Source organism: Helianthus annuus, chromosome 6 (genome assembly GCF_002127325.2).
Source record: "Helianthus annuus cultivar XRQ/B chromosome 6, HanXRQr2.0-SUNRISE, whole genome shotgun sequence".
Lineage (NCBI taxonomy): Eukaryota > Viridiplantae > Streptophyta > Magnoliopsida > Asterales > Asteraceae > Helianthus > Helianthus annuus.
Window position 1 is genome coordinate 64,930,860 of NC_035438.2, and position 18,699 is coordinate 64,949,558.

General features: G+C 37.8%; 1 protein-coding gene across 1 annotated transcript; it reads left to right on the forward strand.

Annotated features, from left to right (window-relative positions):
* Positions 1-2,284: 2,284 nt before the first annotated feature.
* Positions 2,285-4,104, forward strand: LOC110888580 (probable carboxylesterase 18). Its single transcript, XM_022136100.2, has 3 exons — positions 2,285-2,908; positions 3,138-3,557; positions 4,045-4,104. Exons 1-3 carry the CDS (start codon positions 2,318-2,320, stop codon positions 4,102-4,104), a joined length of 1,071 nt encoding a protein of 356 aa, XP_021991792.1. The 5' UTR covers positions 2,285-2,317.
* Positions 4,105-18,699: the final 14,595 nt, after the last annotated feature.

Consider the following 18,699-nt stretch of genomic DNA (forward strand, 5'->3'; position numbering starts at 1 on the left):
TGTTCGTGCGTCATGCCTAAAATAAACTTTATAGCTGTCACAAATGAACAAAATGCAAAAACTCGGGCCTCATCTTCTTTCTAGCCTATAAATTCAACTCAATGCTCACTATTTGAACCATCCCATAAAACCCATTGCAACCATCAACCCACTTCCACACCACACCTCCACACCATTCTACTATGCACCCACCCACCATTGCACCACCTTTCTATCCTGGTTTCTTTAATCATTTCGGTTTTTAATTAGTCCAAGGTTTTAAGAATTTTTAACAATCATGCTTGTATGTTTATCTTTAGTCAATCAAGTTTGATGATGTTCATTTTTATATTCATGTGTTGCTAACTTCTTGCATCACTTGCGGAAAATGAACCCTTAATGGCTTCTTAACCCTCATGTTATGGATAACCTTGTGTTAATGACTTTAAACAACTCGTTAGATGGATTCTCACTATAGTTAATGATATGCGTAAAATTGCACAATGTAATTTGCATCATTCAAGGTTAGTTTTAGTCGTTTTCTTGCATGAATATAGTAAATAAGTTATTTATTTCTTTCCTTTTGATTTTTATTTCAAGAACAAATGGCCACAAAATAATAAAGATTGGTGTTCCCATGCTAAAAATCAAGTTACAATAAAAGTGACCAAGACACGCCCCCATGCTTTGTCAGACACCCCCCGGGTGTGACAACATATACGGAAAAGGCAAATCATAATTCAAGACACGAGGTGGTTTCCAATAAAGCACCACCCCGTGCTTACATCTTTGGTAGAAAAGACAGAAAATAACAAGGCACGAGGTTGTGCCTGATCAAACACGCCCTCGTAAAGACAAAACAAGTTGTGGACCCAACAAAGTTGACCACGGACGTGTGTCACCTAGCTAAATATGTTCGTGCGTCATGCCTAAAATAAACTTTACAACTATCACAAATGAACAAAATGCAAAAACTCCATGACACGAGCCATGCCTTATCTTCTGTCCAGGCTATAAATTCAACCCAATGGTCACAATTTGAATCATCCCATAAAACCCATTACAACCATCAACCCACTTCCACACCACACCTCCACACCATTCTACTATGCACCCACCCACCATTGCACTACATTTCTATCTTGTTTTTTTTAATCATTTCGGTTTTTAATTAGTCCAAGGTTGTAAGAACTTTTTTTAACAATCATGCTTGTATGTTTATCTTTAATCAATCAAGTTTGATGATGTTCATTTTTATATTCATGTGTTGCTAACTTCTTGCATCACTTGCGGAAAATGAACCCTTAATGGCTTCTTAACCCTCATGTTATGGATAACCTTGTGTTAATGACTTTAAACAACTCATTAGATTAGATGGATACCCCTCTTTTCCAAGATGATTAGGTTTGAAATGGGCTACAGTGGGTTCAAATGAGGTAACATATCTTCCTTTCGATTAGGTTCATGAGCTCAATTAAGAAAGCAGATATGTACCCCCTCTAGGTACCCTAATTGGGACGAGGTGCTAAGAGTATTGGTGATTAAAGAACAACACCTGATTTATATGTTTTCGTGCACTAATGTTTGATTAGAGACCATCGTATTCTTCGTGTAGACTTTTATGCTTCGCTAATTCATCATTGGTGAACGGAGAAAAATATGTGGGTCTATAATGAAATCAACTAATTACGTAATGGGTATTAAAAATCACGTAGTTATGTGCTGTGTGTTCAAAATCACGTAATTACGTAATGGATTAATGTGTATTCAAAATCCTCTATATTTTTAAGAAAACTATAGCAAAAAACTGTTGGAATTAAAGAGAATGGGATGATCGTTAATACGGTGTAATTTTTTTTTTAAATATTAACATATGAAAAAGTTATAGACATTTGAAAATTAATTAAGGAAGTTGTCTTAAATGAGAAAGGACTAAATTACCATTGAAGCCAATGACACTTGTCCTGAATTTCTTGTCTCGTAGGCTTTGTATAGAAAAATTGTCTTGTATGGGATCTTTTCTCTATTTTATAATGTGGCTGTTACAAACCAGGTTTCTTTTATTATGTACTATAGATGACACAAGATGAAAAAATTAGAACGATTGACCCTCCATGATTGACCCTTTCCAATGTTCATGGTTTTTTTTTTTTTTTTTTTTTTGTATAGAAAAATTGTCTTGAACAAGATCATAAAATATATCGTTCAAAGAGAAGCCATCGCATGGACCATTTGACCAAGAATAGTCAATCGTTTATTTTGCATTATAAATATTTGAATTTTGATTGGTTTGCTCACACACATAATTACCTTCATTATTTTTCTCTCTAGTCTGACAATGGAATCTGCAGCCAAAACTCCAAAATCTCTTACCTTACCCTCGACAACACGAATTACACTTTGGTTACTCGACATTGGACTCAACTTAATTATGCGGAAAGACGGCACAGTGAACCGCGGTCTTCTCAAACTGGTACCTCTGACACCGCCATCATCTGAACCGATCAACGGTGTCAAGACATACGATGTAGTGGTGGATCCAACTCGCAAACTCTGGTTCCGCGTATTTGTCCCCACACAGTACACTGTAGAAGATCTTCCTGTGATGGTGTTCTGTCATGGAAGTGGATATATTGTCGCCTCCGCGGACACACAGTTGTACGACGATTTTTGTCGCAAGTTCGCGAGAGAATTGCATGTGATAGTTGTTTCTGTTGATTATCGTCTTGCACCGGAGCATCGACACCCTGCTCAACATGAAGATGGGCTTGATGTACTCAAGTTTCTAGACGTTGAAGAGAACAGGTCAAAATGGTTACCGGGCAATGCAAATATTACAAAATGCTTTATCGCGGGTGATAGCGCTGGCGGAAACATGGCTCATCATGTTGCTGTAAGAGCCTCCCAGTTCAACTTCCAACAACTCCAGGTACAGTACATCTTGACTTTGTTTGAGACATCACCTAGATCATCGGTTGCTGAAGAAAGAATGGTCAATTATTTTGTTGCTAAGAAATTAATGGTCAATAATATACAATTTGGAGTAAAATATATTCCTGTTCAAGAGATTATATTATATATCCAATTAAACAAAAACTTGAAACACCATAATTGAATTATGATAATCCCTTGCTGATGAAAAGTATAATGTTTTGAAGGTAGTTGGGCTGGTGTCGATTCAACCATTCTTTGGCGGGGAAGAGCGTATAGGTTCTGAGATACGGCTGAATGGAACCGCGCCTGTCCTGACACTGAAGCAGACAGATTGGTTCTGGAACGCATTCTTGCCGCTAGGTGAACCCTACAATCGGGACCATCCTGTGGTCAATGTTAGTGGTCGGTATGCTGTGGACATATCGAAAATGGATTTACCACCGACCATTGTGGTTGTGGCAGGGTTTGATATTCTACGGGACTGGCAAATAAGGTACTATGAGTGGCTCAAGAAATCCGGGAAAGAAGTGTACTTGGTGGACTACCCAAACATGTTTCACGGTTTCAACCTCTTACCGGAGTTGCCGGAATCTGATCAACTTATATTGGAAGTAAAGGACTTCATTCACAATGTCTTAAATAAGGTATTCACAGCTCTGATACGTAATTTAAAACAGATCACGCTAAGCTTACCTCTTTTATAAACTTGAGAGCGTGACCAATATTATTATGCTCAGATGGGGGAGTATGTTTAGTAATATGGGGTATGGGATAGCACCCTTTTTAAAGGTATAAAACAAAGGAGATTTAAAAAAAAACACTACATTCACATGCATTTATCTTATAACTATTTTACAGCTTTAAAATTATAAAAAGTTAAATTATTCTAAAAAACTTACATCATTAGATCATGCGTAACAAACATTATAGGGCATAAGAGGCTTAATAGGAGCATGAAGAGTGAGAGGCGTTTTAGTATAACGCTAAACTAGAAGAAAAAATTGGAAAATGATGATTGAAATGGATTAAAGGCGTTAAGTGTTACACACTTCTTAAAAGGTTTTATGATGCTGACATGACCGATAATGGCGTGTAAAAATAGTCTTTTGAAACATTGTACTTACAATGTAGATAGAGAGCGAGAAAGTGAGCAATAGAGACCCACATATTATAAATGATTTGCTCACATAATTTTTATATTTAAAGTTTTGATGAATATTTTATACACATGTACGTTTTTGTTTTTGCGTTTTAAACCATTTCTTTTCGATACTTATTACGTGTGTTGATCGGTAACCTTACAGATTTAGAAGATTTAGAAGATGAAGATGGAAGCTTGAAACAATCTATATGTTATTTCGTTTGATTTCTTTATTGTTTTAAATTAAATTTTATGTTATTTTGTTTTATTCCTTCTTTGACTTAAAATGAATACAATTATTGCTTTTAAGCTTAATTGTTTTGTTTGATTTCTTCTCACACTATCTCTTTTGTTCTGTTATGCAATTATAACTAATTAATTTGTTAGATTAGATAATTATGTATAAATGTAATTTATCCTATAGTAGTGCTAATACCCACGAACTTCGCGGGTTTTGCAAAATAATATTATTCGAAGTATTAACAAAAAACATTGAAGATCCAAGATTTCGTGTGACAAAGCGATGAAGGTGGTAGCTTTAAATAAATAAATAAACAAACATTCAAGGTGGATTGATCGAGGTGGCTCTTTGCCAACATCAATGAAGATTAAAAAAGTTAATTATGATTCACTATTAATAAAAATACATTCATCAAATTTGGTTTGCATTATAAGTATACGAATTTTGATTGCTTTACTCACACCCTAAATTTTGACTCTCTCTCTCTCTTGCTTCAACAATGGAATCTTCAACAACAGCCAAAACTCGGAAATCTCTATCCCTACCCTGGAAAACACGAATTATATATTGGCTAATGGAAACTGCAATCGACCTAGTTAACCGTAAAGACGGCACAGTGAACCGTCGTCTTCTCAAACTAGTAGACTTCCGGATCCCACCATCATCCAAACCAGTGAACGGCGTCAAGACATACGATGTAGTGGTGGATCCAACTCGCAATCCCTGGTTTCGCGATTTGTCCCCACACAGTACACTGTAGAAGATCTCCATGTTATGGTGTTCTTTGACGGTGGTGCTTATATTGTCCTCTCCTTGGACGTGAAGCCATACGACGATGTATGTCGCGAGACAATTGCATGTGATAGTTGTTTCTGTTTATTATCGTCTTGCACCCTACGTAACATGACAATGGGATATTTCACGCTACTTTATCGCGGGTGATAGCGTTAGCGGACGCATAGCTGATCATGTTGCTCTAAGAGCCTCCGAATTCAACTTCCAACAACTCCGGGTACGTTAACATCCATTGTCAACTTAACCAGGTGAATCTTTGGTCTTTAACGATATATTATATTAATCTAGTAATTAAATGTATATATAGAAACAGGATCAGGAGAAAACGGTTGGAAGTGTGAAAACGGTGAGAACGGATCTTGGTCGAACACGTGGCAGGGGCGCTAATGTCACAACCCCCGACCCCACCCTAGGAGCGGGAGCCATGAACCAGTCAAGTGGTACCGGTGTTTATTAATTACGCGGCGGAAAATTTTCATCAGGATCGTAGTTAGGAAATAATTTCAGAGTTTGCAAAACACCCACTTTTATATTAAACAAATGGGTTAAACCCATATTCCATTCATAATGTATTTACAAGGATAAATCCTTTTGCTGAAAACATAGATTTCTTCTTTTTTATTTAGGTAACTTATAGCCACTTTATTTAAGTCTTCAGTATTCCATAGTTGGCTTCTAATAGCTTCACATCAAGTTACCTCATAAGAGTGATTACAATGTTTATATCTACCTAATTACTCGTTCAGTACTTGTCACTCGACGGATCTGTGACTATGGTCATATCACACATTGGCTACCCATGTCCAATTGTGAAGGTTATCAAGTACTGTATACAAACCCCATAATACTGGCAGTAATTGTAGAATGCAAAGACTTAATCACTGTAATTTATAGCTGATAAACATTTACGGTTTTATCAAGCATTTTAAATATAAAGGTTCACAAACTGTGAGAAAAAGAGAATGACTCACATTGTAAACTTACGTTTTTTTCTACGGGCTTTCTGGTGATATTTTCTGATTATTTTCTTGAGTCCCTATTAAAAATATACAATGCACGCGCGTTAGTATAATAACCCAATTTCAACTTATCAATACATCCGCGACAGAACCCCAATGTACTTAGTCAGGCAGAGCCTTGACATGTGTTGCTGGATCCTAGATCAATCGAACGGGGTATCGACTTAGTGATCGGGGTTAAATACTTACAACGGGGCAGAGCTTCGGGATTTTAGGGGGGTATTTTGGCTAATAATTTCGGATTATAGAGACTGAGAGGAAAAAAGATGTTGAACGATTTGAAATGCTGAACTGAGGCTCCATTTATAGGTTTTTCGGGAGGCTCTCGCGCCCCGCGACCCATTCCCCTTGTTCCTTTCGCGCCCCGCGGCTAGGGTTGCCTGGTCATCGTGTATGTCTGACACGTGTCACAAAGAGTAGCCGGCAAGCAAAGGGTCGTCGCGCCGCACGACCAACCCCCTTCAAGCCTGTCGCGGCCCGCGACAGGTGCATATTTCTTGATTTTTTATTTTTTATTTTTATTAAAATTAACGTTATGCGGGTTTGGTTTTCTGATTACGAAGCGTTTTAGGGCGATTTTGAGTGTTGTTATAGCTAAATGATATGTAGGGGCAGGATTGTTATTGGTCACGTTCCTTCAATAAGTCGCATTATAATTTAGTTTCAAACAAAATTCCAAAAATTTCGTATTTGCATTTACCTCCTCTCCAAGCTTCAGAGATTTATGGCGTTTAACATGGATTCCATTCTACAAAGTAATATTTGATGACATTTTCATATGTGTTCCAGCAAATCATGCAACACATATGCAACAGATATAGCGTTTTGTTCTTTATACTTGTTTCAATGGCGTTTTTTTTCAAAGTAATATTTGAAATTGTAGGATCGAGGATTCGTCCAAAACGAGTCAATCAGAGTCAAATCTGGTTTCTAGAAAGGCGGAATCAGACTAGAAACCGTCAATCAGTGTTAGAACAGGAGTAGAAGAGTAGAAAGTCACTTTAAACATGTTCTTCATTGATTATAAACGTTTTGGTACAGAGAGAATCGGACAGCACTTCGTTACAATTTCTCCAGAATCTCACAAATGAAGAACACCACTAGCCTATATATAGGCTGACCAGATCGCACCAAATTACTACTCCAGTCCGCACGAACTGGACAACTTCAGCTCGTGCGACCTGACCTTATCAGGTCGTGCGACCTGGACTCAAAACATATAAAACTTAACATTTCAAACTATTACATATAGTTGACACGAGATTGACTGATGACGCAGGCGATAGACATTATGCATCAACAAACTCCCCCTTGGATATTGCCGCAGTCTTCAGTCAGCCTGTCTTCAAAACATTCTTTCACAAAAACTTGAAAAATTCTTCTCTTTGCTTCAGCTTTTTCAATAACGCTTTCCTGAGCTTTTCATTTTCCTTAGCCGCTCTCTGCTCATCTTCAGCTAGTCTATGCAAAACTGTAGCTCTAGCAATCCTGTCTTTCTCTTCTAGTTCTTCTCTTTCCTTCTCAGCTTTCAGAAACTCTTCTCTTTCAATCTCTCTCCATCTTCATAACCACATATTTTCAGAATTTATTCCTTTCTGAAAACACACTGTAGCTACCTTCTGAAACTGCAGAGCTTGATCTTTATCTTCTGCCTTATATCCGATCTTATTCACAAGCAGACATTCAATATCCTTTGCAGAACAATTCACTATCCACATCGGATCATACAGATGAATATATCTGCTTTCATTCCCGACTTTGTACACAATCACTGCTTCAGTCGTCATGCAGCTATAAACCCAACATACAAACCCTTCTTGAAAATTCTGCTCCATCTTCGGCAATGGAATATTCTTTATAACTCTGGGCTTCTTGATTTTCAGAATTGTTTCTACAACACCTGTAACAGGATCCTTCTTCTTGACTTTTGTAGGATAATGTGGCTTCCAGTGACGAAATTCTTTGAATGCTTCAAATTTCATCAAGCCCCATGTTGGCATATCATGAACTCTGACCGGATATGATAACGTTCTGACTTTGGGCAAGTCTTCAACATCCCACCAAGGCAGAGACATTATATCTTGAATATACTAGAAATACTGAACACCAAATTCTCTTCGAATAGCATACGCGTTGACTTGTGGCAGATAACCCCAGCTTATGATATCACCCAGAGAAACATCTTTATCTTTTCTGTAATAATGTAGTGGTCTTTTGTATTTTCTTTCGTATCCTTCTTGAACCACTTCTTTCGTTCTTCGCGTTGTTCTTCTTTCGACATTTCTTTAAAACTTTTATTCTTAACACTCTCAGCCACTTTTGTTCTCAGCTCATCCTCATTTGCTTGACTGAAAACTCAGCAAGAGTTGGAAAGCTAGAAGTATCAACATTAACATTTTCAGACCGATCATCATCGCTCCAGTCTTCTACTTCCACTTTATCATAGTTATCAACATCTTCAACATACTTGTACTGATATTCAGGTTGATGATTGATATCAAACTTGTTCAACTCCTCTTCAAAATCGAAGTTAAAGTCACTTTCTTCAATAACCATCATCTTAACGATCTCAGATCTAGTGTAAGTATGCAAGATCTCACCTTCCTCTACATCATGTTCGAGACGTAGAATCAAACCTGTACCCTGACCAACATTCTCATCAACCTTCTCAGCATCATCATGCTCCCCCTTTCCTCCTGCATTTTCTGGTTCTTCTTTTGTATTGTCTTGAAGATACTCAGCAATATTCTCTTCTTTTGACGGTTCAGTTACTTTTATACCAGAATTACCTTGATCAGCATCATCATTTCCATCATCATCATCATCATCATCATCATCATCATCATCATCACTATGAACAGAATATACTTCATCTGCATCATCTTTCAGATTATCATCTTCATCCTCTTCGATATTAATCTTACTAGATACTGAAGTTATTGGACAAGGATCTAGAATTTTTGTCGGCTCAGTCAGAACAATTGCTCTTTCAGTCACTTGAACATTCTCTTCAACTAGAACACCTTTACCCTTATCTTTCATTCCAGCTTCACGTTTTGCTCTAACTTCCGCAAGTTCTATTTCTTCAAACTTTTGTTCAATCGGCTTACCAATCAAATCTTCCAACACTTTCTTTAACATATACTCTTCATGTTCTTTCTTAGCATTCTTGGCTTCTAACTCTTTATTTTTCAACTTAAAGTACTCATTCTGCTCATCCCTTCGAGACTTTTCTTCTTCCAATTCAGCTATTCGAACTTTCAGAATGTCTATGTCGGCTTAATCAGCTTCAATCTTTTTCAACAAAGATGAGTTCTCAGATTCAACAGATTTCACACGTTCCTCTAACTTCTTTTTCTCACTTAACACCTCATTCACCTTCTTTTGCAACTTCTTCACAAGATCATCATTCACAAAGCTAAAATAATCAAGCTTTTCAAGAACTATACTCTCTGGAATAGGTGGAAAATTTTCAAATCCAGACGATCCAGGAGTAGTATAAACTGGTGGTTCTGTGGTTGGTGGTGTTTGTAGGAGGTGTGGTGATGGTATTGGTGATTGTACATGAATAGGTGATGAAAAATGATGTTGTGGTGGTGATTGTAAAGATTGTAAATGTTCTGGTGATGGTTGTTGTGGTGGTGGTGATGGTGGTTTAGATTATGGTGGTGGTGATAGTGGTTTAGATTGTGGTTCTGGTTCTTGGATAGATTTTAACTTCAGCTTGAATTTTAACTTTCGAGCTGCTGGAGTTCTGACACATTTCCTTGATGTTGATTTCTTTCTACCTCCTGAACCTGGTCCTGAATATCCTCTGGTGGAACATACGTTTCATCTTCATCATCTGAACTCCTCTTTCTCTTCTTTTGTCTGTATCTATCTTTTGGATCATAGTTTTCTTTGATCCATCGATCAACTTCATCATCCGTATCACCTTCTGCACCAGATGCACTCTTCTCTTCATCATCAACTACTTTCTTACCAGCTGCTTTCTCAACTTCTAAAGTATCATCAATATCTTTCAACAACTGCTCAGTTTCAGGAGTTAATGGATCTTGATCTTTTTCAACATCAGCTTCTGTCTCATCAACTTCTGTCTCATCAACTTCTGGTTCATCAACTAGCATTGTTTCAACTGCTTTCTTTTTTCGTTTCTTCTGTGGTTGAGAAGATGATCGTTCTTCTGCTTGGACTTTCGGTGTAGGAGTTCTCTTTCCACATTTTTTCTTCTTTTCTTTTTCTTCTTTTGTATACCAATCATGTCGTGTTTCACAGAAATCTTCTAACTTCGTTAATTCATCGATTGCACTTTTTTCTTTCATTTCAACATCATTCCTCCACTTTAAATGATGCACTGGATCTGGATCTTCATATTTCTCATCTTTGATGAATCCGAAAAACTCTGTTTTCTTCGGTTCAGGCCAATTCTTTGTATACTTGGATAATCGAATTAACGTTTCATTATCCATGTGATGCAATAGCATGAGATCATTTTCTTCATCTTTCACCAGATTTGGATATGCATGATCCAGCATCATCTGCACAAATCTTGGATACACCCAACTTCGACTACCAGAAGTAATGTTATCTTTCATGTAATGAAAAATAATTCTTGAAAAGTTGTATTTCTTGTTCAGCACTAACGTCGTCACCATACACATTTGATAGTCTTTCATCACATCATATCCACCTTTCCTGTGACTTAGCGCATGAATCACCGAGTGAATAAAGAATTTGTACGGCTTCATGAAGCAAGCTTTCAGATAATTTGCTTTATTCAACAGACCGTTATAGCCCATTCTCAGCATACAACCTTTGACCATCCTTTCCTGAAACCCTGTTGGCGACTTATCATCGTCTGGAAACTCTAACACTTCTCGTACAAGCTGTTCAGTGATTATGATTTCTTTATCTTCACCATCTATACTCACACTTGAATTAATCACATCATTCACTTCATCAAACTTAGCATTCTTCTAGAAATGAGCAATGTGAGATTTGAAAACTTTATGCTGATCTGTTAATGCCTTTTGAATTGGTAAACGCTTCATGAATGGCAAAATCTCCTTAAAAACAACCATCTTTGGTAATTCTTCATCATAAACACAACAAATATTGTGCGATGGTTCAAATACCACGTTCGATGCCTGAAACACAAACAGAAACAAACAATTAAACATTTTGCACAAGTTTCAATACAAAAAGATCATTCACATGAACTGGCTTCATACGAAGTGGTTAGTTCATGCGACCTCATGCCAAATTGATTTAAACTTTTCAAACCATCTGGTGTTAAAGCAATGTGACCATTCAAACGGACTGGTGCCAATCATGATGAGCATTTTCAAACGATTTGGTGTTCACACGATCTGACTATCACATACGGTCTGGTATATTCACACGATCTGGAATCCAAACGGTGTTGAATGATTTCAAACGGTGTGAAACCCAAATGAGTTGGATTATCTCACACGATCTGGTATAATCACACGATTTGGCCATCTCGTGCGATCTGGTCAAAAAATCAGTCACATCGTCACCTCGTTCGAAACACATGTTTGAACAGTAATTTTGCAGGTTTTAAAACTTGTTTCTATCATGAAATTGATACATTAGATCTGTTCTACATCAAAATCCGATCACATTGATATGATTTATGTTCGATTTAATCCATTTTAGAACCCTAGATCTAAGTTCAAAGAATCAGTTCGTTCGAGTTCATGTGAGTTCAAGTGATTTGGTTCAAATTAATCAATAATCTATACCTTTCCCATGATATAAGTTGTGTAAACCAACTTATACAAGGATTCCGAACACAAATTCACAAGGTTAAAGCACAAAAATCTATGAAGTCGATCAAATCGCCTGAAATCGCTTGAAAGAGGTGTCTGGTGCGGTGTGAAGACAGAAATGATTTCACGCGATCTGGGTCCTCCTTTATAAAGATGGGGCAGGTCCCACGAGTTGATGTTGAGGCGGTATACCCAGCCCGCACGAGTTGGCATTTTTGGAACGGTCTGGCCAAGTTAAAACTATATGGCCAGTTCGTGCGAGTTAGTTACCTCGTGTGAACCAACTTATTTTCACTATTTTTAATTTTTTTAACCTTTTAACCTTTTAACCTTTTTACCAACACACTCAGTTAACCAAGTCCAAGTTAATGACCCTGGTCAACTGTTTAGCCTGCCAAGTCCAAATTAATGACCTTGGCTGACTAAATTCTGATCCCGTTGACATTTTGAAACAAATTAAGTTCAAATTAATGAACTTTTAAACATTTTGAGCAATTACTAACATTTTTCTCAAACTTTTCTTATCCAACCCAAATGATCCAACATGTTTTAGCACTGTGGAACTTTGATTATCAGTTCCCCAACGTCTGTTGTCGAAAATAAGATGAAATATCAAATCTTTTTGGATTTTTCAACATTTTGCTAAACAAATAGGAAATCTTTTTGGATTTAAGACACAGGAAACTGTACAAACATATTTACAGACATCTTTTTGTGAGTTTGTGTAAGAGGATCGTATCAGTTTCTGAGATATATCACTAACACCGTTGATCTTGATTTAACTTTAAATCTTAAACAAATTCACTTCTCATTGTTAGTATTGTTGTCTACTTAAACTTCTACACAAGTTTCAATTGATTCAAGATACGGATTAGTGTTTTAAAGACTTAAGCTTATTCGCGTGTCCTACCTCAGAATATACTCCTGTATCAAAATTCCCTAGATTCAGTCTTACAGGTGAGTATACCAATCTGATATCTGTATTCGGGTTAGTGCGAGACCTTGAGAGCTCAGGTATGAACTACCGTTCAATCAAAGAGATGAAGGCTCGACTTTAGGTGTGTTCCCCTTGGGAATCTTCTTTACAACTGCACTTGATTTGTATCTTTCGATATTTTATCAATTTTATGCAGAGGGTAAGCTTTAAAAGCGCGTAAAGTATTATACTAGGTCTAGGCCATTGCTTCCGCAATATCAGAAGACCAGGTATAATACCCCAGTTATCAAACAGTATAAAGACCTAGTATCTCAGAATCAGGCAATTTCTCAAACAAGATTTCGGGGGTTACCCATATATCCGGGAGATGTTTCCCATGAGATAAGCAAGTATTGATATTTAGGTTTATATCTCGAATTCAATCTACTAATCGTGTGAAGTCTACTGGCACATCATCAGTGAGACTTGTTTAAAATCATTTTGACTTTCCATTTCTTTAGCATGTTGTGATAGTCCACTAATGTACTATCATTTCCTCTTTTTACAACAAAACTCTTTTTGTCCTTTTTAATGTTTTTGCATTATTGAAATTTTATCATGTTTTTGTATTTTCTATAAACTTTCTCCCCCTAAAATCAAAAAACCTATTTTTGTGTTTTTGGTTTTTATCAAAAGCAGTAAAGAAACTGTACAGAAAACATGACAACTAGACGCGGATCATTTCTGATCGCCGTCCTCCTCGGCCACACACTCTACCACCCTCCCAGAAAACAAATTCTTTAACCCATTCAATTTTAAAAGATAATTAAATCTTGTTTTATCAAAGGGTTTAGTGTAAAAATCAGCTCTCTTGTCATCGGTGTGAATATAGTCAATTCGAATCAATTTTTTCTCGTAGCAATCACGAATAAAATGATGTCGAATCTCAATATGTATTGTTTTTGAGTGTTGAACCGGATTTTTAGTGATATTAATGGCTGCCTCATTGTCCACAAAAATTGGTGTGTCTAAGAATTGCAAACCATAGTCCCTCATTTGCTGTTGGATCCAGAGGATCTGAGAACAACAGCTGGAAGTCGAAACGTATTCAGCCTCACAAGTCGAGAGAGTGGCTGTGGTTTGTTTCTTACACTGCCAAGTGATTAGCCGAGTTCCGAAGAACTGGCAACCAGCAGTTGTGGACTTAGCGTTTAACTTTCAGCACCCGAAGTCAGAGTCAGAATATCCAGTTAGAGAGAAGTCACCGCATCGGGGATACCACAAGCCGGTGCTTGGGCAACCTTTGAGGTACCGTAAGATTCTCTTCACTATCGTCATGTGTGATGCTCCGGGACTTGACTGGTACCGGGCGCAGAGGCAAGTTGGATACATGATGTCCAGTCGTGATGCTGTCAGATACATTAGCGATCCTATGATTGACCGATATTGCGTTTCATCCACTTTCTCACCACTTTCATCCGGACATATGCCATGATTCGTAGCCAGGGGGTTGATATGGGAGATGATTCGGACATATTAAATTTGTCCAACACATCATTCACATACTTGGTCTGGTGTATGAAGATTCCATCGGGCAGTTGTTCAACTTGAAGCCCTAGGAAGAACTTCATCTCCCCCATTGAACTCATTTCAAACTTCTTTTTCATGACCTTCTCAAATTCCTTACACAACTCATCGTTTGTTGATCCGAAAATTATATCATCCACGTATATCTGGACGATAAGTAGATGTCCTGCAACCTCTTTAGTGAACAGGGTACTATCGACAGTCCCTCTGGTGAACCCGTTGGTCAGCAGATGCTGGGAAAGCGTCTCGTACCAGGCTCCCGGGCCTGGTGTAATCTGTATAACGCCTTGTCGAGTAGATACACCTTGTCTTTATGCACAGGATCGGTAAAACCCGGTGGTTGTCCGACGTACACTTCTTCTTTAATCTTGCCGTAGAGAGAAGCAGATTTGACATCCAGTTGGTAGACCTTGAATCCCTTCCATGACGCAAACGCCAAGAATATTCTGATTGCCTCAAGTTGAGCAACGGGAGCATATACTTCAGTAAAGTCAATCCCTTCTTGCTGACTAAATCCTTGGACTACCAACCGTGCTTTCTTTCTTACTATAACCCCTCTATTATCTCTTTTACATTTGAAGACCCACTTGGTCTGGATCAACTTCTTCTGATCTTCTGGGAGATCAACCAACCTCCACACTCCAAGTTTTTCAAATTGTTGCAACTCCTCTTGCGTTGCATTTACCCAACTCTCTTCGGTCAATGCTTCTTTATACGTTTTCGGCTCTACCTGCGAGATAAAACATTTTAATGAGAAGTCTACTTGTAATTGTGCTACAGAGGCGTAAAAACAATTAAGCCCTTTGTTTATTTGTTCGCGGGTTTTTCACTCCGCTTTGCAAGTTTGTTATATTATGATCACCCGTGTGATCAATAACATTTGAACTCACAATATTTGGTTCCTCGTCATAAATCGGATTGGTTTCCGATTCTGAGTCGTCAAATTGGTCAAATATTGGAGCTGTTTCTTCTGGGGGTACATGTGCAGTTCCACTAGAACCAGCCTCATGATCATTTGAACCCACGGTGGGCGAGGAAACCACCAACGGTCTCGGCACTTGTTCTTGTGAAAGAGACTGCTGTTGTTGGTATAAGAACGCCAGTTCCTCCTCATTCGGCTCTAACGGTAAATGGAATGACTCCCAGAGATTGTCGTAATCAAATAGCAACCTGTTTCCGGGAAGTTGACTCGGAGCAGTAAACCGTTGACAGTCAACGTGTTGAACTTGTATGATCTTTCCTAAACTCGGAACAAAAACTCTCTTTAACGGACTAGCATATCCTACAAAAAAACCTTCATTAGCTTTCGCACCAAATTTACCGTATGGATCAATAAATGTGCATGGTGATCCAAATGGTTCTAAAAATTTCAGATTCGGTTTGTAAAGATGAAGTAATTCAAAACAAGTTTTCTTATACTTCTTCACCGTAAGAACCCTATTGAGCGTGTAACATGCCGTGGCAACTGCTTCACTCCAAAAATATACCGATAATTTCGAATCTGCTAACATGGTACGAGCCGTTTCGATCAACGTATGATTTTTTCGTTCTACGACACCGTTTTGTTGAGGAGTATACGGTGCGCTGAATTCATGAAGAATGCCTTTATCGTTGCATAATTCGAGCATATGGTTGTTCTTGAATTCCATGCCATTATCACTTCGAATACGTCTGATCAACAGTTTGTAAAGATTCTCCATCTTTTTGAATAGCTTCATCAAAGAATCAAACGTTTCGTCTTTTCTCTCTAGAAACATCACCCATGAGAATCTTGTAAAGTCATCAGTAACAACTAAACAATATAGATCTCCACTTATGCTTTTCACATTTACCGGTCCGAAAAGATCCATATGGAGTCTTTCGAGCGGTAATCTGATGGAGTTCAAGAGCTTTTTCGGGTGTGATTTCTTCGTCTGCTTCCCTTTCTTACATTCAATACAGTCATCGTTAAGATGGAAGCTTTTCAAATTTACACCTTCTACAAGATTATCATGAACTAAAAAGTTCATCTTTCTCACGTGAATATGACCCATTTTACGATGCCACATGATGGATTCTTTTTCAGTTGCCTTCGTCTTACTCACAAAACATTGTGCCTTTTTATCTGTCGTTGTTGCAACGCTCATGTCTAGTACATAGAGATCGTTTTCACGAGGAGCGCGCATCAACACCATTTCTTCAGGTATTTTAAACCCTGGTTTAAGAATCAGACATTCATCTTTTGTAAAATGAACAGTAAATGACTTATCACAAATCTGAGAGATGCTCAACAGATTGTTTTCTAACTCAGCAATGTAGTTCACTTTATCAAATGATACGACCCCGTTAGTAAGTATTCCTTCTCCAACAATTCTACCACCTTGAGTTCCAGCAAACCCGACATAACCTCCATTGATTGATTTGACGTCGTATAGAAGTGCTAACATCCCTGTCATGTGCCGTGAGGCGCCGCTATCCATTATGCATTTAGAAAATGATAGACCTTGGAAGCCCCTACACACATCAAAAGACATTTACTTAAACAATGATACCCAAGATTTTTCAACATTTGGTACACTACCAAAGACAATATCATGAGCTACAATGTCAAGTTTTGGAATGTTAAAAACAACATTTGGAACATTAGATTCTGGTTTTGATTTTAGAGCTCCTTCCTTGATAGGTGGGAATTCTTCAATCAATTTATCTAACTCAAACTCAATTTTCTCTTCAGTGGTTGCAAAGATTTTCGATTCAGATTTTAAAACTTCTTCCATTTTCTTTTCCTCAAAAGAATGTTTAGGTTTCTCCACCCTTGATTGACTTTGGGAAGTCTTTATTTTAGGATAAATCTTTGAAGTCTTTTGTGATTTTTAAGATTCACCAATTTCAAAAGTTGATTTTGATTTGTCCTCTGACTTCAATGATTCACCGCGTTTAAGAATACCACCTGTGTCTATAACACAAAAACCACCACTATCATCATCTACAATCATATCACCACCACTGCCTCCTGCCATAAAGCAGAAGACAGCAGATGTTACAACATCTGTTGTAATGACAACAGTGGTTGAAACACCAGTTGTTTCAACTACTGTCAGTCAGTCACAGTCACAAACCACTGATCCACCCAATACATCACCAGCCTCCCCTCCATTAAAAAGGAGAAGGGTTCTCATTCCTGATAATGAGTCACCACCACCATCACATCTTCCATCCCCTGCTCAAAAGCAGAAGACATCTGCTGACACATCAGCAGTTGTAATGACAACAGCAGTTGAGACACCAGTTGTTTCAACAGTTGTTAGTCAACCATCCACCACTGCTCCATCCTTTCCTATATCTCAACCAAAGCTCTTTAGCAGAAATAGAAAGCCAATCACTGCCGATGAAGGGATACATGATCCGAATGCTGAAAAGTATCCACTGGAGCTTGAAGCCATTAAAAATGAAATGAGGCAGTTTTATACAGAAACAGATCCATCAAAAAGAAAATTCTCCTCACTAATAGGCTATATAGCTCCAGAAGATATAACTGATTATCTCAAGATAAAGGCTAGGCAAGCTAAAGTTAAAGCTAAGGTTGACAGTGAAAAAGAAAGGCTAAGCGAAGAAGGCATTGCTAATAGACTGGAGTTCTACCTTGCAAAGGTTAAGCAGATGGAAGAATATGCACAAGAGCTAGACAAAGAAAAGGTTGATCAAAAGAAGAAGTCGAGAAAACAACTTCTAGCCTTCATTATGAAAGAAAAGTTCTACCTTGCTGAAGAATCCCAGTTTAAAGAATGACCTTTAGTAGCTTTAAAGCATGAGGCTGAAAAGATCCAAAAAATCAAGAATGATCCTTCAAAGAAGAAACATGCTCCAAACTGGAGTAAATACAAAAAGCTTATTGCTGATCTCACTGCTAAATATAAAGGAAAGAAAAAGGAGCTAGTGGATGCTAAGGTGGACACTGCTGAAGCCATATCAAAATGGTCTAGGCAGCAAACTGATGAAGCCTTTGAGAGGCTGAAGAAAAGGAAGAAGAGAGAACAGATGGTGAAACTGGAACAACAAATTGAAAGCCTCAAAACAATGCTAAAAACAGCATACAAACCTACTTTTGTGTCAGACCAAAAGGAAGGAAAACAGCTGACTGAGGAAGAGGCTAAAGAAAAAGAAGCAGAGTACTTCAAAGACGTCATCATGAAAATGGGTCTGAAAGAAGATAGCTCATCAAAGCTTCAAAACCTTTTTGTGAAGGTGTTAAACAAGCCTGCATCACCGAACACTGCAAAAGACAAGACAGAAGTTGAAAGACAAGAATTTATTGA

Coding starts and splice junctions, on each gene's coding strand:
- LOC110888580 (XM_022136100.2), top strand. CDS start 2,318: ATGGAATCTGCAGCCAAAACTCCAAAATCTCTTACCTTACCCTCGACA. Junction 2,909..3,137: donor TCAACTTCCAACAACTCCAG/GTACAGTACATC, acceptor AATGTTTTGAAG/GTAGTTGGGCTGGTGTCGAT. Junction 3,558..4,044: donor TTCACAATGTCTTAAATAAG/GTATTCACAGCT, acceptor CTTACAATGTAG/ATAGAGAGCGAGAAAGTGAG.